Consider the following 26,758-nt stretch of genomic DNA (forward strand, 5'->3'; position numbering starts at 1 on the left):
AAAGCCAAATCTGACCCGAAACTGTTGTACAGCCACATCAGGAGGAAAACAACAGTCAAGGACCAGGTAATCAGGCTAAGGAAGGAAGGAGGAGAGACAACAAGAAATGACCATGAAGTATGTGAGGAACTCAACAAGAGATTCAAAGAAGTGTTCACAGAGGAGACAGAAGGGGCCCCAGAAATACGGAGAGGTGGGGCACACCACCATGTGCTGGACACAGTGCACACAACCGAGGAAGAAGTGAAGAGGCTTCTGAGTGAGCTAGATACCTCAAAGGCAATGGGGCCAGATAACATCTCCCCATGGGTATTGAGAGAGGGAGCAGAGGCGCTATGTGTACCCCAAACAACAATATTCAATACATCTATCGAAACAGGGAGATTGCCTGAGGCATGGAAGACAGCAAATGTAGTCCCAGTCTTTAAAAAAGGAGACAGACATGAAGCATTAAACTACAGACCAGTGTCACTGACATGTATAGTATGCAAAATCATGGAGAAGATTATCAGAAGAGTGGTGGAACACCTAGAAAGGAATGATCTCATCAACAGCAGCCAACATGGCTTCAGGGACGGGAAATCCTGTGTCACAAACCTACTGGAGTTCTATGACATGGTGACAGCAGTAAGACAAGAGAGAGAGGGGTGGGTGGATTGCATTTTCTTGGACTGCAAGAAGGCATTTGACACAGTACCACACAAGAGATTAGTGCAAAAACTGGAGGACCAAGCAGGGATAACAGGGAAGGCACTGCAATGGATCAGGGAATACTTGTCAGGAAGACAGCAGCGAGTAATGGTACGTGGCGAGGTGTCAGAGTGGGCACCTGTGACCAGCGGGGTCCCACAGGGGTCAGTCCTAGGACCAGTGCTGTTTCTGGTATTTGTGAACGACATGACGGAAGGAATAAACTCCGAGGTGTCCCTGTTTGCAGATGACGTGAAGTTGATGAGAAGAGTTCATTCGATCGAAGACCAGGCAGAAATACAAAGGGATCTGGACAGGCTGCAGACCTGGTCCAGCAACTGGCTCCTGGAGTTCAATCCCACCAAGTGCAAAATCATGAGGATTGGGGAAGGGCAAAGAAGACTGCAGACGGAGTACAGTCTAGGGGGCCAGAGACTACAAACATCACTCAAGGAAAAAGATCTTGGGGTGAGTATAACACCAGGCACATCTCCTGAAGCGCACATCAACCAAATAACTGCTGCAGCATATGGGCGCCTGGCAAACCTCAGAACAGCATTCCGACATCTTAATAAGGAATCGTTCAGGACCCTGTACACCGTGTACGTTAGGCCCATATTGGAGTATGTGGCATCAGTTTGGAACCCACACTTAGCCAAGCATGTAAAGAAACTAGAGAAAGTGCAAAGGTTTGCAACAAGACTAATCCCAGAGTTAAGAGGTATGTCCTATGAGGAGAGGTTAAGGGAAATCAACCTGACGACACTGGAGGACAGGAGAGAGAGGGGGGACATGATAACGACTTACAAAATACTGAGAGGAATTGACAAGGTGGACAAAGACAGGATGTTCCAGAAACTGGACACAGCAACACGGGGACACAGTTGGAAGCTGAAGACACAGATGAATCAAAGAGATGTTAGGAAGTATTTCTTCAGCCACAGAGTAGTCAGGAAGTGGAATAGTTTGGGAAGCGATGTAGTGGAGGCAGGATCCATACATAGCTTTATTAAGCAGAGGTACGATAAAGCTCATGGTTCAGGGAGAGTGACCTAGTAGCCACCAGTGAAGAGGCGGGGCCAGGAGCTTGGACTCGACCCCTGCAACCTCAACTAGGTGAGTACAACTAGGTGAGTACACATGCACACACACACATGCACACACACACATGCACACACACACATGCACACACACATGCACACATGCACACACACACATGCACACACACATGCACACACACATGCACACACACACACGCACACACACATGCACACACACATGCACACACATGCACACACACACATGCACACACACACATGCACACACACACATGCACACACACACATGCACACACATGCACACACACATGCACACACACAAGAGATTAGTGCAGAAGCTGGAGGATCAGGCACACGTAAAAGGAAGGGCACTGCAATGGATAAGGGAATACCTGACAGGGAGGCAGCAACGAGTCATGGTGCGTGAAGAGGTATCACAGTGGGCGCCTGTTACGAGCGGGGTCCCACAGGGGTCAGTTCTAGGACCAGTGCTATTTTTGATATATGTGAACGACATGATGGAAGGAATAGACTCTGAAGTGTCCCTGTTCGCAGATGACGTGAAGTTGATGAGAAGAATTAAATCGGACGAGGATGAGGCAGGACTGCAAAGAGACCTGGAGAGGCTGGACATGTGGTCCAGTAACTGGCTTCTCGAATTCAATCCAGCCAAATGCAAAGTCATGAAGATTGGGGAGGGGCAAAGAAGACCGCAGACAGAGTATAGGCTAGGTGGACAAAGACTACAGACCTCACTCAGGGAGAAAGACCTTGGGGTGACCATAACACCGAGCACATCACCGGAGGCACACATCAACCAAATAACCGCTGCAGCATACGGGCGCCTGGCAAACCTGAGAATAGCGTTCCGATACCTTAATAAGGAATCGTTCAAGACACTGTACACTGTGTATGTTAGGCCCATACTGGAGTATGCAGCACCAGTCTGGAACCCACACCTGGTCAAGCACGTCAAGAAGTTAGAGAAAGTACAAAGGTTTGCAACAAGGCTAGTCCCAGAGCTCAAGGGAATGTCGTACGAGGAAAGGTTAAGGGAAATCGGACTGACGACACTGGAGGACAGAAGGGTCAGGGGAGACATGATAACGACATACAAGATACTGCGGGGAATAGACAAGGTGGACAGAGATAGGATGTTCCAGAGAGGGGACACAGGGACAAGGGGTCACAACTGGAAGCTGAAGACTCAGACGAGTCACAGGGACGTTAGGAAGTGTGTGTGTGAGGAACGGTTTGAAAAACCATTAGGAAGTATTACTTCAGTCATAGAGTCGTCAGGAAGTGGAATAGCCTAGTAAGTGAAGTAGTGGAGGCAGGAACCATACATAGTTTTAAGAAGAGGTATGACAAAGCTCAGGATGCAGAGGGGGAGAGGACCTAGTAGCGATCAGTGAAGAGGCGGGGCCAGGAGCTGAGTCTCGACCCCTGCAACCACAATTAGGTGAGTACACACATGCACGCACGCACGCATGCACACACACACACACACACACACACACACACACACACACACACACACACACACACACACACACACACACACACACACACACACGTGCTCGCATGCATGCATGCGCGCGCGCGCGCACACACACGCGCATATATATATATATATATATATATATATATACATGTATATATATATATAACTTTATTTCTATTTTTTTATTTTTTTCAGCTGCGATGGTTAATGCTGGAATAATTGCATTTGTTGCAACTGTGTTTTTTGTCATCTCATTCACTAGGTCAGTATTATCAGTGTAGACAAATTATTTTATCACAATTCAGACTAAACTTCTATAATTTGGTGTTGAGAACCTTAATATCTTAGTGATTTTGTTATTTAACCCTTTCACCGTTGTGACCACCCAAAATTAAGTCCTTTCAGCATCACAATTTAAAAAAAATATACAAGTATATAAAATGGTAAAGTATCTTTTTCTAAGGTTTTGACAAAATTTGATGTAAAACTTGTGCAATTATGGTAGACGTTAATTTGTAGGTCGGGAGTACTACTTTACTGAACTGCAGTTTTGCCCACTTTGAGATCTATTTTAGGTTTGAATGCCTCAAACCAACTCAATTCCTGACTTGCTAGAATGCTGTCCATTCTATCAATTGAGAGTGAGAAACTACCCTGTAAAATGCCCAGTTTTGGAAATTTAGCCAATTTATACAGTGTTCAAAATAAATGCTAGACATACCAGCCACTAAAGCACCCTTTTCTCTGTTCACTAATCATATCCCAAAAAATAGACTGAGGATGGGACCATTCTCTCCCTCAGGAATATCTCCAAAAATCGAATGTTTCTGGCATATTTCAGAACACTTATTACAGTCTGAAACTAGCCAAAATATTCTCCATTTCACTAGTATATCAATTGTCACCAAGAAACAGCCAGTAAAACCATGTAAAAAAACACCCTAGAAAATGCCTCGGTTGCTATTTTAACCCAAATTCAAGGCACTGTTTGGGGCAGGATTTTTTTTTTTTCTACTGTGTCCACCTACAGCACAGACCCATTTTTCTCTACCACTCGCAGCCTATTTGAGGGCACCACTGGCCTCAAAAACATATACAGCATATATATACATACAAAGACAGTGAAAGGGTTAATATAAACTGTTTCTATTAAAAATGTATATATGTGTGTGTGTGTCCTATTTTTGTCTTCAATATTTAGCATTCATGTTTACCACTTTGTATGTATTGTGCATTATTTACAGATAATGATAGTAGACAGTATATTAAAATCATGCCATATGTGACTCACTATTGTGAGTAAATACAGCCTCTCCTAAGACCTTGTCGGTAAACGAATTCGTCGGTAAGTGATGAGCATACTGTAATAGTAGTGGGTTTGTGTCATCCATCTTTGATATTATTTTAATATCACCTTTGCACCATTTATAGCATTTCTGGTATATTTTTAAATGTTTACACAGTAGTGTACTGTATATTCTAATAAACAGAATAGAGGAAATCAGCTCTAACATACATTATTTAGGTATGAATACTGGTCAAAGAGCCCATTGTAAGTCCAAGTTGTTGGTAAACGAGTACGTCGCTAAGTGAGGAGAGGCTTTACAAAAAAATGTTACCTAACATAACTACAGTATATCACCATGGCTTAGTGCATTTGACCTTGAAAACATTACCCTAATTAATTCATCCTTAAAATGTACGCAGAACAAATAGATATAAATATATGTAGTTGTTGCTATATTCATTGTTGTAATGTCATGCATGAGTATTGAAAGACTGGTCACTGCAACCACAGCAGTGTCACAGTAGCAAGAGCCACTGATTTCACTGCAACATGCCAATAACCCTTGTTATTTAACTCTTTAATTGTCCAGATGCCCAATCTGAAAAGTGTCCACAGTGTCCAAGAATTTTCCCCTCAAATTTTTATATAATAAAAATTATTACCTTCAGAATTTTTTCTGAAGGTAATAAAACCAAAAGTACAAATTATTATTATTATTATAATCAAAAAGAAGCGCTAAGCCACAAGGGCTATACAGCGCTGCAGGGCAGGAAGGAAGTGAGGGCATCAGGTGGCAAAAGGGAGGTGGATGAGTAATAGGTTACGGATAACAGCGGAGCAGTGGATGGTGAAAGGGTAAAGGGCAGCAAGAGACTGAGCTAGAAAGGGCTGAGGGGAGTGCGTAAGGTATCATCATCAGAGTTTGTGGAGTAAATCAGTCGTTGTCAAGAAGTCAATGAGAGAGTCAGGATTAAAGGAGGGTCCATCAGCAAGAAGGGAAGGTAAAGAGAGAGTAGTAGAACGAAGACGGCGTTGGAGGTAAATTCTGCGTGCTCGTTGATAGAGAGGGCAGTCTAACAGAATGTGGCTAATCGATACTGGAACTTGACACTGCTCACAGAGAGGTACAGGGTGCCTCTCCATGAGATACCCGTGAGTAAGACGAGTGTGGCCAATGCGAAGACGGGAGAGAGTGGTCCAAAAGTACAAAATTTGATGGGAAACATGAGATTACGCTTTTGCAAAGTTTGCTGTGTCAGCGATATTTGTGCATCATTGATTTTGCCCACTTTTAGGGAAATTACAGTGTTCCATTCGACCAAGTTCTTAGCTATTTCACTAAAATGGCTTCCATTTTATCAATTGACCACAAGAAACTACCCAAGCAACTATTTAAACTACCCAGTAAAGTGATCAGAAATTGGTAATTTGGCAAGTTTTACACAAATTTCAAAATATGCCAATATCTAAATAAGGTCCAGAATAAACAATTCAGGCATTCCTGTCACTAAAATAACATTTCCTCTGTTCTTTAGTTATGTTCCAGGCTTCACACATGAATTCCATTTTGAATTTTTATTCACACAAAAAACTAGATTTACTCTTATGCATTGTTGTAATAATTGTATAAATACAGGAAGGCCCCACTTATACGGCGGGTTAGGTTCCAGGCTACCGCCGTAAAGCGGAAACCGCCGTAAAGTGGAACACCCTTTTTTTCCACTTATAAATGCATACAAACACTAGATAACAAGTTTACACTAACATATATTAAGTTAGCAATAGAACCAGGCATCAAAAAACAATAAAAAGGTACAATACACACATAGTGCACTCATTACTTACCTTAAAATATTTATAGTCTTAATCTAGGGTGAGACAAGTAGTATTTATTGTAAGAAATCAAGTGTGGTATGTATTGTAATAGCCAGGCTGCCTCACCAGGCCACCCCACCCACACATACTATTCTATGATATTTAAGCATCCCAGAGCGATAAAATGTATATACAGTTCACTCATTACTTACCTTAAAATATTTGTAGTCTTAATGTAGGGTCAGGAGTAAGTAAATGAGATAAAACGAATAAATGAGAGAGAGAAAGAATGAGTACATGAGAGGTAACAGGCCAGGCACAGAGTAAACAAACCAGGCTCCCACATCTTATATTTATGTTTATTTATTCTATTGTGGGGTGTATTTATCATCTTTTTATGTTATGTATCGTGTTTATTATATAATTTTGAAAAAAATATCATGGATGGATTAATGAAAATGTGTATATTAACGTAATATACGACATTTAAATGACTTGATGTATGTAAGTTTATTTAGGTACAGGTATACATAAGTATAATTATCAGAGTATATATAAAATATGAAATAACTTTTAAAAACATTTGAAATTTTGGAGTTTCCAGACAAAATGGAGAGACTTAGTGCTTACTGAGCTCATGGAGAATGTAAACAAACAGGGTGGGGCACGGTGACCGTATTAGAAAGTCAGGTGGGGGGAGCCGTATAGTGAGTTTTGGTCATAATTTGAAATGTCCGTATTAGCGGAACGCCGTAAAGCGGGGCCTTCCTGTATTGTCAGTGCATTTGTAAACTCACATTAGCTGACCAGTTCGATGCATATTGGAAGAGTGATGTGATTTATTTACTCTAGAATATTAGCAAAAATCGTATATTTCCACTAATTTGAGCTCAGTTTCAATCTACTTCCAGTCTAGAAATCAATCAAAATCATCTCTATTTCTGTAATATATCTTCCATTTTATCTAATGATACAAAGAGAACAAGAATGCAACCATAAAAATCATCCAAAAATACTGCAAAGTCACTATTTTAAACATAGTCACAGTTTTTCCTGTTATGCACTGCATGGCATATGAATTTTTTTTATATGATGCACATTTATTGCATTGACCCCTTTCCCTCGTATCTAGGCCCAAACTTACTGCTCATTGCTAAGCTGAGTGAGCTGAGCTTATCACATTCTATGGCACGGACAGAGACTTCAAACCCATAAAATTATGGCACGAATGGCAAAGGGGTTAAACTTGAGTCTTTATCTCAGGTACAAGGGAAACGACAGCAATAATGAAACAAGTCATGAAAGTACATTTATTTTAATTTGCTAACCAGAATTTTATTTCATTGTACATAGTACATACTGGTATCTTATCTATGGATCTATGCAGTATATTTCCTCTGTTGGAAATTAGGATTGTAGGAATTCTCTCAAAATGATATATGAAATTTACTCTAGATATTTACATTGTTTTACTTTCCATCAGTCATTATTGTTATTATTTGCAGTTTTAACATTAACATATAATAATCCATCAGCTTTTTAAGTTCTAAACATCCAACCATTATACATCTTCAAATGGCAGTAATGACTTAGTATATTGCTTGGCAAGTTCTGCTCTTAAAGAAAAATTCAGTAAAATCTTGATTCGACAGGTCCTGATTTAACAAATTTCTTATTTAACAGACAAAATCTGTGGTCGGACAACATTTGAAAGCAACGAACAAAATTTGTTTAATCCAGAATTGTTAGTTATTCTTGCAGTCCATTGGGTAAATTTATTTTGCAATTAACAGGCTCTTTTCATTAAATCAGACTTGTCGGATATTACGAACAATTCTGGATTTAACGGATGAAGTCTTTTAAATCCAGAATTATCTGGTATTGCTGCAGTCCATTGGATAAATTTATTTTTGGATTTAACGGACCTATTCCATTAAATCCAAAAATTATCTGTTACTTTGACCATGGAATAATCTCTTATGTGGATGTAACAGGCGATCAACTTTGACAGAAAACCCCCCTTTCCCTATTAGGTAAATCGAGGGCTCCCTGTACTATATTTATTGTTGTCTAACATGGTAAACTTGTTCCAAATAAGATGGAGACACATTTCTCAATAATTTAAAGAAGCATTATAATGCCACTTGGACAATTCCTAATTGTATTAGCATTCTTTATTAGCACACACAAATTGCAACTAATGATCCATCTAGCTCTTGTCAGTTTTAAGTGTTAAATATTTGCTTAGAATTATGCTATAAGTACAGTGTACTACAGTAATAAAAATGGACATAATATAGCTCAGTTGAGCCAGAACATTCAAGTTGATTATAAATAACAATGGAGAACATAAAATCCCATAGAAAATCAAGACACTAAAGTTCAAAACAAAGTAAAAATTTTATTCATACTTTATTTTGATGGAACAAAAGCTTTGATTTGCTATATTGTAATATAACATTACATATTTTTAATGGACTAATGAAACTTTTACTTTCAGTCCATACTGGCTGCAGTCGTATTCCTACACATACAGTTCCTTCAACAACATGGGACTGTGGGAGTTCTGCTTTAATGGCTTCCGTTATCCAAAATTCCAGTATGACTACAAGTTTACAGGTTGCAACTACATCTTCTCAGAAGAATACAGAATAATATGGTCCTGGATGTTACCAGGTACAGTAGTAATTTGTTTTACATAGATAGGGTACTGTATTTTGATAGTACAAAACTAAGGTCAATGAAAGAATTTCATATTGCGATCAAGATTGAAATTTTTTTTTTTTAAGCATTGGTTATTTTCCATTAAGGCAGTTACTCAAGGAAGGAAACAATTTCACTATCATTCATTCAAAAGTTCTGATGCCAGAAATAAGAGGACATCACAGATCAAATGATTCTCTAAACAGCAACATTCCCACCCATCCTTCAAAGTGCAGGTCCCCTTCCATCCAAACTTTCCTGGAATGATTTTTCACCCCTTGTTCGATGCATCCTGAATTTAAAGATTGTTTTTACCTGGAGTCTACCCAGAGTATATTCCGAGGGTCAACACCCTTGTGGCCCTGTCCCAGATCAAGCCTCCCAATGAATGGTCTGATCAACCAGGCTGTTGGTGCTAGTTGCATGAACCAAGCCAAACATAAGCACTACATCCTAGCTGGCCAACTTCAGAAGCTTGTCCAGGGTTCTGTTGGTAGTCCAATCTTTCTATAAGGGGCTTCATGTGATCCTGGTAATTTAGGTGCTTAACTGACTAAGTGGACAGTGGAAGGTTCTCTGCACCATCTTCAGGTCTGCAGTTTTGCTGGCCTTGAATGGGGCTGTTTAGAGTACAGCAGTACTCCAGTCTAGAGAGAAGAAGGGACTTAAAAAAAAAATGAGCATCATTGGCTTGGCATCCCTTGTTTTGAAGGTTCTAGTTATTCAGTCTATCATTTTTCTTGCAGTTGCAATAGTGACAGTGATCTTTGAAGGTGAGATCTGACATGGTCACCCTTAAGTCTCTCACATTGGTTTCATGCTCTGTTTAGTGATTCAAGCTTTATACTCTGTTCCTGTCTTTATTTCTTCAATCTTACCATAACAGAGAACTGAAATTTCCCTCATTTGACATTAAATTGTTGCCAGTGGCCCACTGGAACACTGTTTATATCAGCTTGGATGTTTGCCATGTCCTTAATGGATATGGTGCTATGATTATGACTGTGTCAGATATGAGAGAGAGAGCAGGAGCCAGTACTGTGCCTTGGTGAACTGACGTTTTCACTATGGCAGCCTCCGATTTCACTCTGTTCACTTTTACACCTTGGGTTCTATTTGTTAGAAAATTAAATATACATCTGCCCACTTTTCCACTTACTCCTTTTGCATGAAGTTTGTGAACTACTAAGAGGTTGAGATGGTTTAGTCATTCAGAAAGCATGGAGCAGAATAGGGTGACCAACAGGGTGTTTAAGTACACAAACAACCTGCACGTAGGAGACCGAGACTCATGATGACATTTCAGTCTGACTTGGACCATCATCTAGTCACACTGAGAAGCTCTTCTCCGTGACTAGTTAATGGTCCAATTCGGACCAAAACATCATAAGTTTCAGTTTCCTATGTGCAAGTTATTTGAGTATTATTCCACTCATGGTATTGTGCATTTTTTATTCTCCAGGGTGTAAGGGTGGGTGGAGGGAGAGGTTAGGGGTCATCCCAGGAAGGGTTGGAGGAAAGGGGTGAAGGAGGTTTAGAGTAATAGGAACTTGAGCATCCAGAAGACATGTATGAACATGTTAGATCATGTGGAATGGAGAAAATGGGTTTTTGGTATTTGACTTGTGCTTGGAGTGTGGACAAGGTAACATGAAGGGATTCTAGAAAACCACTTGACTCGAGTCCTGTAGGTAGGAAGTAGTGTGCCTGCACTCTGAAAAAAATGGGGATGTCACAGTTCAGGTGGCCTTTAAACTGTGATGTGCTTATAGCAAGACAGCTGTTGAATGAATAATGGTGAATGCCTTTTCTTTGTCACCCTACATTTGTGGAAGACAGCTGATATAATATAAATATAAATTTAGTTACTTTAAACAGAATTGGTAGGTTTGAAAAAGCCTATTGCTATTTTAGATGGATACCCATTTTTGTAAATAGGGACCACTCTAGCCATTTTAAGGATGTCTGGGAAAGTTTCCCTCCCCTTGATGCAGGCTCTTGATCCAAGGAATTGGAGCTGCCATTTTTCTTGGATCTCTTTATTTCTTCCCATTCCCCAGGTAATGTGTGATCCCTATTGGTTTAGCACTTCATATAAAAAGAATAAAATTTCTGATTTAAGTGATATATTGGCAAGTATTGCAGTGACTGGTGATAATACTTGTGATGGCTTTTTATGTTTGTATTTCAGCTTATTTGCTTCCTGTATTTTTGAGTGACTTTATGTAATTTACTTCTGAGGCAGTGTTTGGTGATAGACATAATTAGGATGGTTGCCAGAAATATAGTTTTTTATATTGGCTTAGTGGTGTCACTAGCTTATTTTAGTTGAAGAGAAACTGTTGAATTAATTTGCAGTATCAGTGGCCAAGAAGGTCTCTGTCTTATCTTTGAAGAGAGTTACAAACATAAAGGTTTTGGTATTTTTTCCTGGAATTTGAGAAAAAAAATTTCAGTATATTACTGTACTTTTTAGGGAACCTATTGCTTTGTTTAATTTGTTGTTATAGTATGTAATCAAATTTTCTATTTAGATTAATGAATGTTGCAATACGTATATTGTCTCTAGGAATGAATCTCGACCTTTGCTTTTTTTTTTTTTTCCTTATATATATCTATCTTCTTTCAACAAACTGGCCGTATCCCACTGAGGCAGGCTGGCCCAAAAAGAAAAACAAACGTTTCTCTTTAACTTGGGTAATATATACTGGAGAAGGGGTTACTAGCCCCTTGCTCCTGGCATTTTAGTCGCCTCTTACGACACGCATGGCTTACAGAGGAAGAATTCTCCTCTTCCCCATGGAGATAAGAAATAAACAAGAACAAGAACTAGTAAGAAAAAAGAAAACCCAGATGACGGAATGCTGTTCTTAGGTTTGCTAGGCGCCCATACGCTGCAGCAGTTATTTGGTTGATGTGCGCCTCAGGAGATGTGCCTGGTGTTATACCCGCCCCAGGATCATTTTCCTTGAGTGAGGTTTATAGTCTCGGGCCTCCTAGACTGTACTCCGTCTGCGGTCTTTTTTGCCCTTCCCCAATCTTCGTGACTTTGCACTTGGTGGGGGTTGAACTCCAGGAGCCAATTGCTGGACCAGGCCTGCAGCCTGTCCAGATCCCTTTGTAGTTCTTCCTGGTCCTCGTCTGATTGAATTCTTCTCATCAATTTCACATCATCTGTAAACAGGGGCACTTCGGAGTCTATTCTTTCCATCATGTTGTGTGTGTACGTACATACATACATATATGCTTTTCTAAATCCATAAAAAGTAATTTAGAAAAAGGCCTATGATAGAGTGGATAGGGGAGGAATGTGGCAGATGTTGTAAGGGTATGAAATAGGTAGTAAGTTACTAAATGCTGTAAAGAGTTTTTATGAGGATAGTGAGGTTCAGGTTAGGGTGTGTAGAAGAGAGGGAGATTACTTCCTGGTAAAAGTAGGTTTTAGACAGGGATGTGTAATGTCACCATGGTTGTTCAATTATTTATAGATGGGGTTGTAAAAGAAGTAAATGCTAAGGTGGTGGGGAGAGAGGTGGGATTAAATTATGGGGAATCAAAGACAAAATGGGAGTTGACACAATTAGTGGACGAGTTTGGGAGGATGTGTAAAGGTACAGAGTTGAAAGTGAATATAAATATGAGTAAGGTGATGAGGGTATCAAATGATTTAGATAAAGAAAAATTAGATATCACATGGGAGAGAGGGAGAATGGAAGAAGTGAATGTTTTCAGATACTGTTTGAGAGCTGACGTGTCATTGGATGGGTTTATGAAGGATGAGGTTAATCATAGAATTGATGAAGGAAAAAAGGTGAGTAGTGCATTGAGGTATATGTGGAGACAAAAAAAATGTTATCTATGGAGGCAAAGAAGGGAATGTATGAAAGTGTAGTGGTACCAACACTCTTATATGGGTGTGAAGCTTGGGTTTATATACAGTGGACCCTTGGGTAACAACTTCATTGGATAATGAAAAAATTGGATTGCATCAAAATATTGGCTCAGTTACCGAAAAAGAACTCGGGTAAGAACATTTGTCCCAAAGGTGTCAGCGTGGTGTGAGTGGTCCAGACACTCCATGTACAGCCAGTGTGCCATTGTTTACAAGCCAGGGAGGACGATTCCACGTGTACATGCGATATATTTTGTATTCCATTGTTTTTAGTGCTTGTAACTGCTAAATAAACCACCATGGGCCCAAAGAAAGCTTCTGGTGCCAGCCCTGTGGTACAGAGGGTGAGAAACACTGTAGAATTCAAGAAAAAATTTTGTAGAAAGATACAAAAGTGGTAGTGGTAGAGGATGGTGGTAGAGGGTTGAGTGTGGGCCAACAGGTCTTCTGCATTGTTCCTGCTTTCTTATGTACACCAGCAAGGGTACTTCCTACACCAGCCAGGGAACTTCCCCACATACCAGCCAGGGTACTTCCCACACACCAACCAGGGAACTTTCCCACATACCAGTCAGGGTACTTATCCACATACCAGCCAGGGTACTTCCCCCACACCAGCCAGGGAACTTCCCCACATACCAGCCAGGGTACTCCTCACACACCAGCCAGGGTATTTCCCCCACATATCAGCCAGGGTACTTCTCACACACCAGCCAGGGTACTTCTCACACACCTGCCAGGGAACTTCCCCCACATACCAACCAGGGTGCTGCCCCACATACCAGACAGGCTACTTCCCCACACACACAATTTAATTTGATTGGGACTTGTGCATGAGTGAGCAGAATTATCAAAGCTTATTACTTGGGAAGAATTGAAAATTGGGTTTGGCAAATATGATTCTGTTAGTGGGATGTTTTGTGAAGGACCTGCTTAGTATGGGCCAACAGGCCTGCAGCAGTGTTCCTGCTTTCTTATGTGCAAACATTTATGGATGAACATCACCCTGACACAGCTGTTGCAGACTGCGCTGGCAACATCTACAATGACAATGTTCTCTCTCATTTTACGAAAATAAACCATACCCCCGGCCGGGATTGAACCCGCGGTCATAGAGTCTCAAAACTCCAGCCCGTCGCGTTAGCCACTAGACCAGCTAGCCACAATAAGATTCATCCAACTAGGTATATTTCTACACCATAGGAAAGTTAGCACAGGCACCTCTGTGACCACAAATGCAAGTTTTTACAGACGAATCTCCAGCTAGCGTGGCCGTGACGAACTCTAGCTCAAGTCCCTTCACTGCCGTCAACATGACTTAAGAAATCGTAATGACACGATTGCAAATAAACCATACCCCCTGCCGGGATTGAACCCGCGGTCATAGAGTCTCAAAACTCCAGCCTGTGTAGAAATATACCTAGTTGGATGAATCTTATTGTGGCTAGCTGGTCTAGTGGCTAACGCGACGGGCTGGAGTTTTGAGACTCTATGACCGCGGGTTCAATCCCGGCCGGGGGTATGGTTTATTTGCAATCGTGTCATTACGATTTCTTAAGTCATGTTGACGGCAGTGAAGGGACTTGAGCTAGAGTTCGTCACGGCCACGCTAGCTGGAGATTCGTCTGTAAAAACTTGCATTTGTGGTCACAGAGGTGCCTGTGCTAACTTTCCTATGGTGTAGAAATATACCTAGTTGGACGAATCTTATTGTGGCTAGCTGGTCTAGTGGCTAACGCGACGGGCTGGAGTTTTGAGACTCTATGACCGCGGGTTCAATCCCGGCCGGGGGTATGGTTTATTTGCAATCGTGTCATTACGATTTCTTAAGTCATGTTGACGGCAGTGAAGGGACTTGAGCTAGAGTTCGTCACGGCCACGCTAGCTGGAGATTCGTCTGTAAAAACTTGCATTTGTGGTCACAGAGGTGCCTGTGCTAACTTTCCTATGGTGTAGAAATATACCTAGTTGGATGAATCTTATTGTGGCTAGCTGGTCTAGTGGCTAACGCGACGGGCTGGAGTTTTGAGACTCTATGACCGCGGGTTCAATCCCGGCCGGGGGTATGGTTTATTTGCAATCGTGTCATTACGATTTCTTAAGTCATGTTTACGAAAATCTTAGAGACACCAGAAACGGAGCGCTCTGGACAGATTTTTGGTGCAACATGGGTTCAGTGACTCAAGCTGGTCTTAGTGCATTAAAAAACAAAGAAGGGAGGTAACCCCAGAAAAGGACTTGTTACCTGAAGTCTTTATGGAAGGGGACTCCCCTTCCAAATAATTGTAAACTCCTCCATCCTCTGCCCTCCTCCCATCTCATCACTCATCAATACATCTTCAATAAAGGTAAGTGTCATTTCAGTATTGTTTATTCTGCATTTCTCATTGTTTTCTGTGTAGGGAAATGTATATTTCATGTAAAAAAAATTATTTTGTTTAATACTTTTGGGTGTCTGGAACGAATTAATTGGATTTCCATTATTTCTTATGGGGAAAATTAATTCGGACAATGAAAAAATCGGTTAAAGATGAGCTCTCTGGAATGGATTAATGTCGTTAACTGGGGGTCCACTGTATATATATATATATACAGTGGACCCCTGGATTAAGACGTCATTGGAATAAGTAACGTTTTTGCGTCAGAATGTTGGCTCGGTGAACGTCACTGAACTTGGTACAAGTCATTTGTGTCGGGGCCTGAGCGGCCCAGTGTGCCATTGTTTACCAGCCAGTGAGGACAATCCCATGTGTTCATATGATACATTTTGTATTATTCCATTCTTTTTAATGCTTGTAACTGCTAATTAAGCCACCATAGGCCCAAAGAAATCTTCTAATGCCAGCCAGCCTTTTGGCAAAGGGCTGAGAGAGGGGAGAATGTGGCTTTTTAAGTGATTCTGCAATATGTATGATACTAAAGAAGCAGGAGTCTATAAAGGCTATAGCGGCAGCCAGCGATAAAGTGTAGCATTAACTGTAGCAAGTAAGTTAAGCGATTAATCATTAGAAAAAGGACAGTACAAAACTGACTCCTCCATTGTTGTAGGAGGTACATATATAGGACTACTGACAAACACCACCACCTCTGCTGCCACCTTCACCACCACTATGACTGTAGTGTAAGCATGCCTCTGGCAAGACAGTTATGGAGTAAATGATGGTGAAAGTTTTTCTTTTTCAGGCCACCCTACCTTGGCGGGAAATGGTAGATGTTAAAAAAAAAAAAAATGGGAACCAGTGTCATACCCTTAAATTTGGGTGTTTTATGGGCTATCTCAGCAGGAAGAAATGAACATAAATGCAGAAGGCATTAGTTGAGAGGTTGACTTTGCTTATCGAAACATCATTATGTAGCCAGAATTTTATTTTGTTGTTGCTTTGGTGCTATAGTTATAAGGAAAGTTTAGGAGTGGTAAGTTGTCCTACCTTTAATTTATGTATTTGGAATTGTAGTAGAGCAATTATATTAAGTTTATTTGTCCAAATTTGATCAAGTGTAGAAGCAGATGTATCATTGATCTTGTAGATTTAGTTACTAATTATATTAAAACAAGCAGGAGTACATATTGTTTAAAAGCTGCTAAACTGGATACTTTTGGGTTGAGTAAGATAATATTAGTCACCAGCTGCCTATGATAAGGTTAGTAAGTCTGTTGTTAAATTTTGCTGTTATTTTTGGCATTCTGTATACAGCTCCAGTGTGATTTGTGTCTAAATTAAATTGCAAATAGTATTCTCCATTGGTTCCTCTTATGTTTGATATTCTTTATACTGCATCTCATTTGTGTAGCAGATTGTAATAAATTTTTCTTATTAAGGCTACAATTGTGTATACATAACTGTGTATTCAGGCATGATAAATATGTTTATTGTATTAGGCTTTAGTCAAGTCTGTTAATATGAATGTTTGGCAAAAGGACACGTGTGCAACTGATGCAACATTTTATTGTAACATTTCGCTCTCCAGGGTGAAACATTGCCACAATAAAATGTTGCACGTGTCCTTTTTACCTTACATATTGTCAGTAATTCTACTCACATTATTGAAAGTTATTTAATGACTGGGATAATATGTTTACTTATAGATTGAATATTTATACTCGTTTTCACAAAGGATAATCTTAGCAAGTTTGCTATTTATTAGTTTTGTAGTAGGTTCTAGGAGTTCATTAATATAAAGTTCACTTCAGGATCAGTGTTATGCATAAATGCATATTAATTTCTCCTTTGAGTTGACATTTTGATGCATTACTCTTATATGAGAATATTTTGAGGTTCAAAATTTATTATCTAGTGACTTTTAAATATGTAATTTTCAGAGCTTTAAATTAAAAATTAATTTTGAATATCATTAGTATTAGTCCAACAAATGCTACTGTGTATTAAAGGCTCTATCTAAAGTGCAACATAGATACAAAGATAGGCCGTATAATTCACTCTGAGGAGGATATCAATGAACTCCAGGACGATTTGGACAAATTAATGTCTTGGTCTGAAAAATGGCAGATGAAGTTCAATGTGGATAAGTGTAAGGTACTTGCCCTTGGTAATGAAAATAACCCTCGAAGCTATAATCTAGGTGAAGTAGAGCTTGATCATACAGAATGTGAAAAAGACTTGGGAGTCATGGTAAGCAGAAATCTAAAGCCAAGACAGCAGTGCCTTAGTGTGCGCAACAAGGCCAACAGATTACTTGGATTTATCTCAAGAAGTATAAGTAACAGAAGTCCAAAAGTTATTTTACAGCTCTATACATCACTAGTGAGGCCTCATTTAGATTATGCTGCTCAGTTTTGGTCCCCTTACTACAGGATGGACATAGACTCATTAGAGAACATACAGAGAAGAATGACTAAAATGATTTACTCTGTAAGGAACCTCCCGTATGAAGATAGACTCAAAGCCTTAAATCTCCACTCTCTGGAGAGGCATAGAATGAGGGGAGATATCATTGAAGTGTATAAGTGGATGACGGGCATAAACAAGGGAGGTATTAATAAAGTACTGAGGGTGTCGAACCAGGTAAGAACCAGGAATAATGGATTTAAGTTGGATAAATTTAGATTTAGAAAGGACATAGGTAAGTACTGGTTTTCTAACAGAGTTGTAGATGCATGGAACAGTCTTCCCAGTGGGGTGATAGAGGCTAGGACCTTGGGTAGCTTTAAGAAGAGACTGGACAAATATATGAGTGGGAGGGGCTGGGTTTGATTGGTGTCATTGGGTACGGGAGTTATTTCTAGGGAAGCTTTAGGTAGTAGTCGTTTTGATAAGGACCTGCCTCGCATGGGCCAGTAGGCCTTCTGCAGTGTTCCTCCATTCTTATGTTCTTAGTATAAAATACTTGTTTTAACCCTTAAACTGTCCAAACGTAGACCTATGTTTGCTTTGCACACAGTGCTCCGACCTTGATTTTCTCCATAAGAGAGAATGTCAAACAAAACGTAGATCTACGTTCAGAGTGCTACGCGAGCGAACGTAGATCTACGTTTGGACAGTTTGAAGGTTAATGAGCAGTAAATTCTTATGCTATGCACCTAATAATTAGTCTTGATCAGGATTTTTTAAATCTATAATGAAATTAATTCATGAGGAATAACACTTACTATATTGAAACCTACATTTTATATTGGATATTATTTGATTATATATGTACTGTTTTAAAAGTTTTTGTATTGATGGATTTATTTTATACTAGCAGCTTAGTTGAGTCCTTTTATTTCAGCATGGTTTATGGCAGTGCAGACATTCATGACCATAGCCCTGCTTGCTAGCTTGACAACACTAGTGACAATAAGTTTGGTGCTTGTAAGGTGGCCCATGCAGATAATTATGCGATATGAGTGGCACCTCACAGGCTTTTGTTTTTGCTGTCAAGCTATTACTGGTATGTTAATTGATCTGTCTTAAATATATGCATGTATATATAATCTTTTTAACAGCCATCTCATGCCTTTCACCCACATAAGTGTTGGTACCACTGTACTCTGTTACATTCCCCCCCTCCTTTTATTTTCCTCCATCGATAAACTTTTTTTCGACATCACTACACCACCCCCTTTTTCCCTTCCCTGTCTTTTTTTTATTGTGTCTCTGACCTATCTGGTGACATGTCCATACTCCCTCAATCTGACATTCAGTCCGTTATTACCTAGACTTTTTTTTTTGTTACACTCAACAATTTGCTCTTTTCTACATTAACTAAAGAATCGTATTAATGTTGGTAGAATTACTGACAATATGTTAGGTAAAAGGCCACAAATGCAACTAATATGACATTTTATTGTGGCAACGTTTCACTCTACAGGAGGTTTATCAAGCCGTTACAAACAATACATGGACACAAGAATCCAATTCCTTGGAGTCTTGATCCATGGAATTGGAGCTACCCTCCTTTTCCATCAAACCTGATTATCTCCCATAATCAAGGTACTGTTGACTTCTACTGGTTTAGCACTTTCCCTTGAAAGTAATACCCAGAATTTTTCATTTTGCATGCATCAAAAAAAGGGGGAGAGGGAAGATATAAAAACAATTACCTTTCACATACTGACGGCAATCTAATAGTGCTAACGTCTGGTTCCACAGTTCTAAAGGTATTCCAACTGGTCCATTGCTTTGTGCTTGTACCATGTTTAGTTTATACAGGTTCACCATCATAAATCCGGCATCATTGGGACTTGTAGTGTGCCAGATTACAGACTTGTAGTGTGCCAGATTACAGAGTGGTTAGGTTAGAATACACTTAATAAAATTAACCAACTTACACAAGAAAGTTAATTGAACATCGGTAAAAATCAAACATTTCTGCTACTTTTGAGCTCAGCTTCAAGGTACTTTTTGTCATGAAACCAATCAAAATCATATCTATTTCTGTTATATATCTTCTGTTCTATCATGTGAGACCAAAAAAACGAGAATACAACCATAAAAAACCATACGAAAATATACCGCATTATTTATCGTCTTTTTTTTTTTTCGTTTTTGGTGGACGTTAAGAAGCATCTTTCCATCATACATTGCCCAAGTTTCAATAAGATAGCCCAACAAACAACTGAGAAAAAAAATAGTTACCAAAAATTTATATATGGCAAGTCCAAGCCAGGTACTGGAAATAAGTCACTTTGTCAGACATTTTTGGGTTATCCTAGGTTCCCTATACATACGCTGCTATGTATGATAAACTATGTAACTGTATTTGTTTATACCTGAATAAATGTACTTATTTACTTTCTTCTATTCTGTCAACCGAGTACAAGAAACTGCCCATTCACCTATTTCAACTACCCAATAAAGTGGTCAGAAATTGGCAATTTGGCCAATTTCACACAGATTTCAAAATAGGGTCCAGAATAATGCAGACATTCCTGGCACTAAAATAACATTTTCTCTGTTTATTAGTCATGGCTCCAGGCCCCTCTTATATTACTCTTGCTTACCATTTGGAATTTTTATTCACACAAATAGATTTACTGTTATGCAGACTACTGTATTATTGTAATAATTGTATAAATAATGTCAACCCATTCTTGACTGCATATTGGAATTTGGACTGGCAGGTGCACACATATTAGACAGTGACATCATTTGTTTACTCTTGAACATCGTTAAAGAAAAACATTTCTGCTACTTTGAGCACAATTTCAAGATACTTTTTGTTGTGAAAGTAATGAAAATCATGTCTATTTCTGTAATATATCATACATTCTATCAGCTGAGACCAAAAAAAAAAAAAACGAGAATACAACCATACAAAAATGTACTGCTATGGGGCCGCTAATGGCCGAGAAGTGAACTCCATTATTTATTGTCCGATTTCTTTCATTTTTGGTGTACATTAAGAAGCATCTTTCCATCATACATTGCCTGAGTTTCAGTAAGATAGCCCCTTAAACAACAGAGAAAAAAATATTTCTTCTTTCAACGTACCGGCCATATCCCACTGAGGTGGGGTGGCCCAAAAGATAAAACTAAAGTTTCTCCTTTTAAATATACATATAGTAACATATACAGGAGAAAGGGTTACTAGCCCTTTGCTCCCGGCATTTTAGCCGCCTCTTATGACATGCATGCCTTACGGAGGAATAATTCTGTTCCACTTCCCCATGGAGATAACAGGAAATAAACAAGAACAAGAACTAGTAAGAAAATAGAAGAAAACCCAGAGGGGTGGGTGTGTGTGTGTATATATATATAATTATATATGCATGCTTGTACATGTATGTGTAGTGTGACCTAAGTGTAAGAAGTAGTAGCAAGATGTACCTGAAATCTTGCATGTTTATGAGACAAAAAAAAGACACCAGCAATCCTACCATCGTGTAAAACAATTACAGGTTTCCGTTTTACGCTCGCTTGGCAGGACGGTAGTACCTCCCTGGGCGGTTGCTGTCTACCAGCCTACTACCTAGGAAAAAAAAAAATTATAATATCTTTATTTACTACATGTACATGGCATACAGACCTAGCTGACGTCAGTGACATACTACTACATATATAGAAAGCCCCTTGTTATGCTAAGCATTTCAGGCAAATTAGGTCATTGTCCCAGGATAAGACCCACACAAGTCCACTAACACCCAGGTACCCATTTACTGATGAGTGAACATAGACAACAGGTGCAAAGAAACATGCCCAATGTTTCTACCCTGGCTGGGAATCAAATATTTACCAAAAATTATAAATGGCTAGCCTAAGCCAGATATTAGAAATAAGCTACTGACTTTTTTGGGTTATCCTAGGTTCTGTAGATGAATGGTTCAGAGAACCGACATGTTGATAAATTAGACACATGTGCAACTCTTGGGTATCTTTATTGAGGAAACGTTTCGCCACACAGTGGCTTCATCAGTCCATACGTAGGAGAAACTTGAAGAACAGGAGGAGAATGAGGTAATCAGTCCCTCAACCTTGAGTCGATGTGTTCAGTCCATCAATCTTGAATAGAATCTATTCAAGATTGATGGACTGAACACATCGACTCAAGGTTGAGGGACTGATTACCTCATTCTCCTCCTGTTCAAGTTTCTCCTACGTATGGACTGATGAAGCCACTGTGTGGCGAAACGTTTCCTCAATAAAGATACCCAAGAGTTGCACATGTGTCTAATTTATCATCCTAGGTTCTCTACACATATGCTGCTATGTGATAATTATGTAGAGAAAATAGCTTTTTCATTTCAGTTTGTGGTGCAGTATGAGTGTATATCACAGTTAGCCCTGTGCTATACTCCGTTTTCTCTAATATAAGCCCCCAAGACAGAGATAGGAGAATGGCACTTGTATCCCATATCCTCTTCATACCTCTGTCGAACTGCTCGGTATTATGCCAAATATTATTCATTCTGGAGTATTTAACGTGGTTTTATGTTATTTATATTGTTTAATATGTCAGATCAATTCTTTCTTTCTTTCAACACACCGGCCACATCCCACCGAGGTGGGTTGGCTCAAAAGGAAAAATGAAAGTTTCTCCTTTTACATTTAGTAATATATACAGGAGAAGGGGTTACTAGCCCCTTGCTCCCGGCCTCTTACAACATGCATGGCTTACGGAGGAAGCTTCCTCTTACAACATGCATGGCTTACGGAGGAAGAATTCTGTTCCACTTACCCATGGAGGTAAGAGGAAATAAACAAGAACAAGAACTAGAAAGAAAATAGAAGAAAACCCAGAGGGGTGTGTATATATACGCTTGTACATGTATGTGTAGTGTGACCTAAGTGTAAGTAGAAGTAGCAAGATGTACCTGAAATCTTGCATGTGTGTGAGACAGAAAAAAAGACACCAGCAATCCTACCATTGTGTAAAACAATTACAGGCTTACACTTACTTGGCAGGACGGTAGTACCTCCCTGGGCGGTTGCTATCTACCAACCTACTACCTAGATCAATTGTGATAGGCAAATAAGCCGTAGTGTTGATATTAGTGTAATAATGAAGCATATTCCCCTGCATCACGAGACTGAGCTCATGGCAACAGTGGCTTCATAGCCACCTTATCTTGAATGGACAATGTACTGTGTAGGTGCTTTACACAACAAGAAGCATTTCTTTTATTTGTTGGAACCATTGCTAGGGCTAAAAGTAAGCAGGTTATAACAAATGGAGAAAAAGAAATTGGAATGATTTATGCAGAAAGTAGTGCCGCCGAACAGTACCAGCAGGTTGGTGTGGCGACCCTGGAAATTTGAAATTATGCTAGCTGAAGTTAGTGCCGAATAACTGATGGAACCGAATGTCTGATTGCCAGATTTGCGATGGCGGTCCTGTACAACATTTCCAGTTTAGTAACTTTGACATTCTTCAAGGGAGGTGCCTAATTGCTAGTGAAGGACTCTTGACAAAGGAAGTTGGAGCCTTCCAATTTCCCCCCAGGTTTAGTGCTTATTCTTTTTTAAATACAATGATGAGACTGGTTATTGCTGAATTAGGTTTTTCCATGATGTAAGGAGAAAATAGTAGAGTATTGCATGGGCTGAAGTGTATTTTGGTGTTAAAATTATACCAGATTTATAGGCTAATAAAGTTATGTAAGTTTTTTTTTTTTTTTTTTTTTTTTAATGCTACTAAATGGATTCTTTACAGTCATTGGCATCTTCTTTGCTGTGCTGGTCTTCGGAGTCATGTGTTGGTCCCGTGACTGGTTGCTAAACCCCAACTTTAACTACCTGTCCTGGTCATATGCCTTTGCTGTTATTGCAGGGGGCATTCATGCTTTTGCTGGATTTACTTTACTTCATGTAAGAACCTCCTTAATTTTTTTAATGCATATAATGGAATTTAATGTGCTGACAGATGTCCAATAAAATTTCATAATTAAACAAAGATATAATTAGAGATGTTGAAAATTAAAAACATCCTTTTCCAACCTTGGCAGAAATTATAGTTCTAGTTTGACATTCTAGGAAACCTTCGAAGCCAGGGAGCGCAAACGCCAGGCTAGTAACCTCCTTCACATGGATCCACAAGGACATATAGGAATGGGCATGGGTATGACTAGCCATGGATATATTTGAATGTACAAAAATAAGCCACTGAATTTTGTACAAGTTGTATTACCAGCTAACCTTGACATGTAATCACAAACACTAGTTATTGTAAGTAAATTTTAAGAATTTTTTATTTTGACAGCCATGTATGTTCCCAAACATGTATGGAATGCACCTATAAGTTTTTTTTTAACAAATATAAATTTATGCATTAAAAGTATTGAACAGTATCTTCTCAAAATGGTATTTACTATGACGATGCCTTTAAAGTAGCTTTCAATGAGCCAATTTTCAAAATCAAACAAATTCAACAATGATCTGTATTTACATTTAAATTGGTTGTGAATGCAAGTTTTCACATATTGGTATGTAAAGTTCAATTTGTGCTGAATCCCTGTTGGAAGTTATACTTTAATTTTAACACTAAAAAGTGTATACCTATACTGATAATGCACACTGAAGAGTATTTACTTTATACTGCCTAATACTGTATTTTTATCCAAAGAAATTTTGACATGCTAGTAGTAAATTGTGTGCAATTAACATTTATGATCCAACTAATTTAAAGGGCACACATGACCAATAAACGTAATGCCACTTGTGGGGAAGGACACACTTACGTACAGTACAGGACAGGGAACATTTTGCCACGAGTACCTTCAGGACTGAAGCCACATCTTGTCAGTATCACTACACCATTTACTTCCAGCCCTTGTAATCATTGGAAGAAATCATTCAACTAAACTGCATATCCTGTTATGTAAAGGTCATGTACAAGTAGAAGCCTACTGTTATTATTACACATTGTAAGTAATTCACATTTCATAATTTAAATATTAGTCCTTGGATGAATTTTAGTTTATATTCAGACTTAGCATTTCCCCTCAAATTTTAATTGTGCATTTTCAGCAATCATTTATGACCCTTGTAGGATTAGCACCTTTTTTTTTTATTATAAAAACTTACTTCACATTAAATTTCATAAGGGGGGGAGAGGGGGGTGTAATCCTATAGGGATCATACAGCAGCTGTGAGATTTTAAGGCATTCAGACTATTTACAGAATCAAAGCAAAAGTCCAATTCCTTAGATCATGAGCCCCTCACTAGCATCAAGGAACTCTTAAAGGTTGCTTAACAGATATTATTCCTTGTGTACAGACATAGGAAGATTTCCCTTAACTATATAATCATTGCTTATAATTGCTTCACTTACAAAATGAATGCAGCCTTGACATGTGATTTCAGACTAGGGTGTGGTTAGCAGGCCATGTTGCCAAATATGGGTATAGTAATACAGAGACAACATAACTAGTTTTAACCAGGGTCTCCATATGCACTTTAACTGAGGTATAGTGGTGGGGGATTAGGTCGTGTAGGCATCTGCTCATGAAGGATAAGTTATACAAGGTGTTTATTATTATAATCAAAAAGAAGCGCTAAGCCACAAGGCCTATACAATAGTGCTGCTACAAGGTGTTTAGTAATGGTGAAGGTACCCTTATCTAGAGTCACTCCAAGGTGCTTGGGAGCATCAGTTATTCGCTTACTGTAGAACAGAAGCAAAGTGCTGTCAACACCAAACTTTTGCACAATTCATCCTACATGGATGGCAGGTATTGCCAACAATTATGGTAAGATAGTTTTGCTCTGCACTACTAGATATTTTGTTGTGTATTAAGCTTTACTAAGAGCAAAATGTCTACAGTAAAGATTTTTTTCCATCTACCATAATCCTATATGAGCAGACTTCACATTCCACCCCTACATTAATACATTTGAGCATCATTTCATTTAGGAAAAAAAAAAAAATCCATATGGGCATGGGAGGCAACTAGCTTTGATCCAAGGAAGGGAAGGACAAGTCCAATTCCTTGCATCAAAAAATGTGTAACAAAAAAAAAAAAATTACCAAGTGCTAAACACCTATAGGTGTAATACTAGTCTAATTTTTCATGCACCCATTTAATGAACTGTTTTTATAGTACCATGCACATTATAGAGAAGGAAAATTTAGTGGAATAAATCTGATGTCCATGATTAGGGGAGAGGAAGATAACAGCTCCCCCAATTTTATTATACAGACTTGATGCTGATAGATATAGCTGTGAGGGCAACATAAAAGACTAACTTTTACTGAGCTGTTCTGCTTAGGACAGAGCTTTGCCTTTGTCAAAGCACAAGTCTTAGTAAATTTTATTGTGTGATGTGAAGCATTTCTTGTATACAATTATAGTACTGTTAAATAATTAAAATATTACTAGTGCCACCCTTCCTCTACCACTACAAATTTCCATTAGTTTTGGAAATTCAAGAAACATTCATAATGAAAAATGTAAATCTTAATACAGTATTTTACTTTTAAAAAAATACATCAGGCTTAAGGTTTATATAATAATATTAGTCTTATGAATATTTGTTAAGGTTTTATACTATTGCAGTTGTTTAGCAGCACTGTCTTATTCCGTCCAGAATCTCTCAAACTAAATTCAAAACTTGTATTTTTTGTAATAAAAATGCTAACGACCTGGTTTTCTTAATTGCATAACCAACAGCACGTTTTTCAAATTAAAATTCATACAAGCTGCTCTTTTCATAGGCAGTAGTAGATTCCATACTGTCAAAGTATACACTATATAGGATGTTGTGAGAAAGTGGCTTTGATCCGAGGAACTGAACCTTTTCCTCGGACTGAATCTAAATACTTCCATCTCTTCATTTGCCTGCAAGAAAATTTCCTTTTTTTTTTAACCTAGCTCCTAGTGTTGCAGTGGTCATTACATGCAAGATGACCCTCCAGCAAGACTGAGCAGTCA

General features: G+C 39.0%; 2 protein-coding genes across 10 annotated transcripts in view; one reads left to right on the top strand and one right to left on the bottom strand.

Moving 5' to 3' along the window:
- Positions 1 to 26,468, top strand: part of pck (Claudin superfamily protein pickel) — a 35,810-nt gene extending 9,342 nt beyond the window's left edge. For all 9 annotated transcript variants that reach the window (XM_053773920.2, XM_053773916.2, XM_053773918.2 and 6 more), the window contains 5 exons: positions 3,448 to 3,514; positions 8,856 to 9,031; positions 18,678 to 18,839; positions 23,541 to 23,695; positions 23,861 to 26,468. In XM_053773920.2, coding sequence (XP_053629895.2) covers positions 3,448 to 3,514; positions 8,856 to 9,031; positions 18,678 to 18,839; positions 23,541 to 23,695; positions 23,861 to 23,971 — 671 coding nt within the window. In that variant the 3' untranslated portion in view covers positions 23,972 to 26,468. The remainder of the gene's footprint in view (positions 1 to 3,447; positions 3,515 to 8,855; positions 9,032 to 18,677; positions 18,840 to 23,540; positions 23,696 to 23,860) is intronic.
- Positions 1 to 26,758, bottom strand: part of LOC128687016 (uncharacterized) — a 97,218-nt gene that overhangs the window by 43,420 nt on the left and 27,040 nt on the right. The gene's annotated exons all lie outside the window — the stretch shown is intronic.

Source organism: Cherax quadricarinatus, chromosome 7 (assembly GCF_038502225.1).
Source record: "Cherax quadricarinatus isolate ZL_2023a chromosome 7, ASM3850222v1, whole genome shotgun sequence".
Lineage (NCBI taxonomy): Eukaryota > Metazoa > Arthropoda > Malacostraca > Decapoda > Parastacidae > Cherax > Cherax quadricarinatus.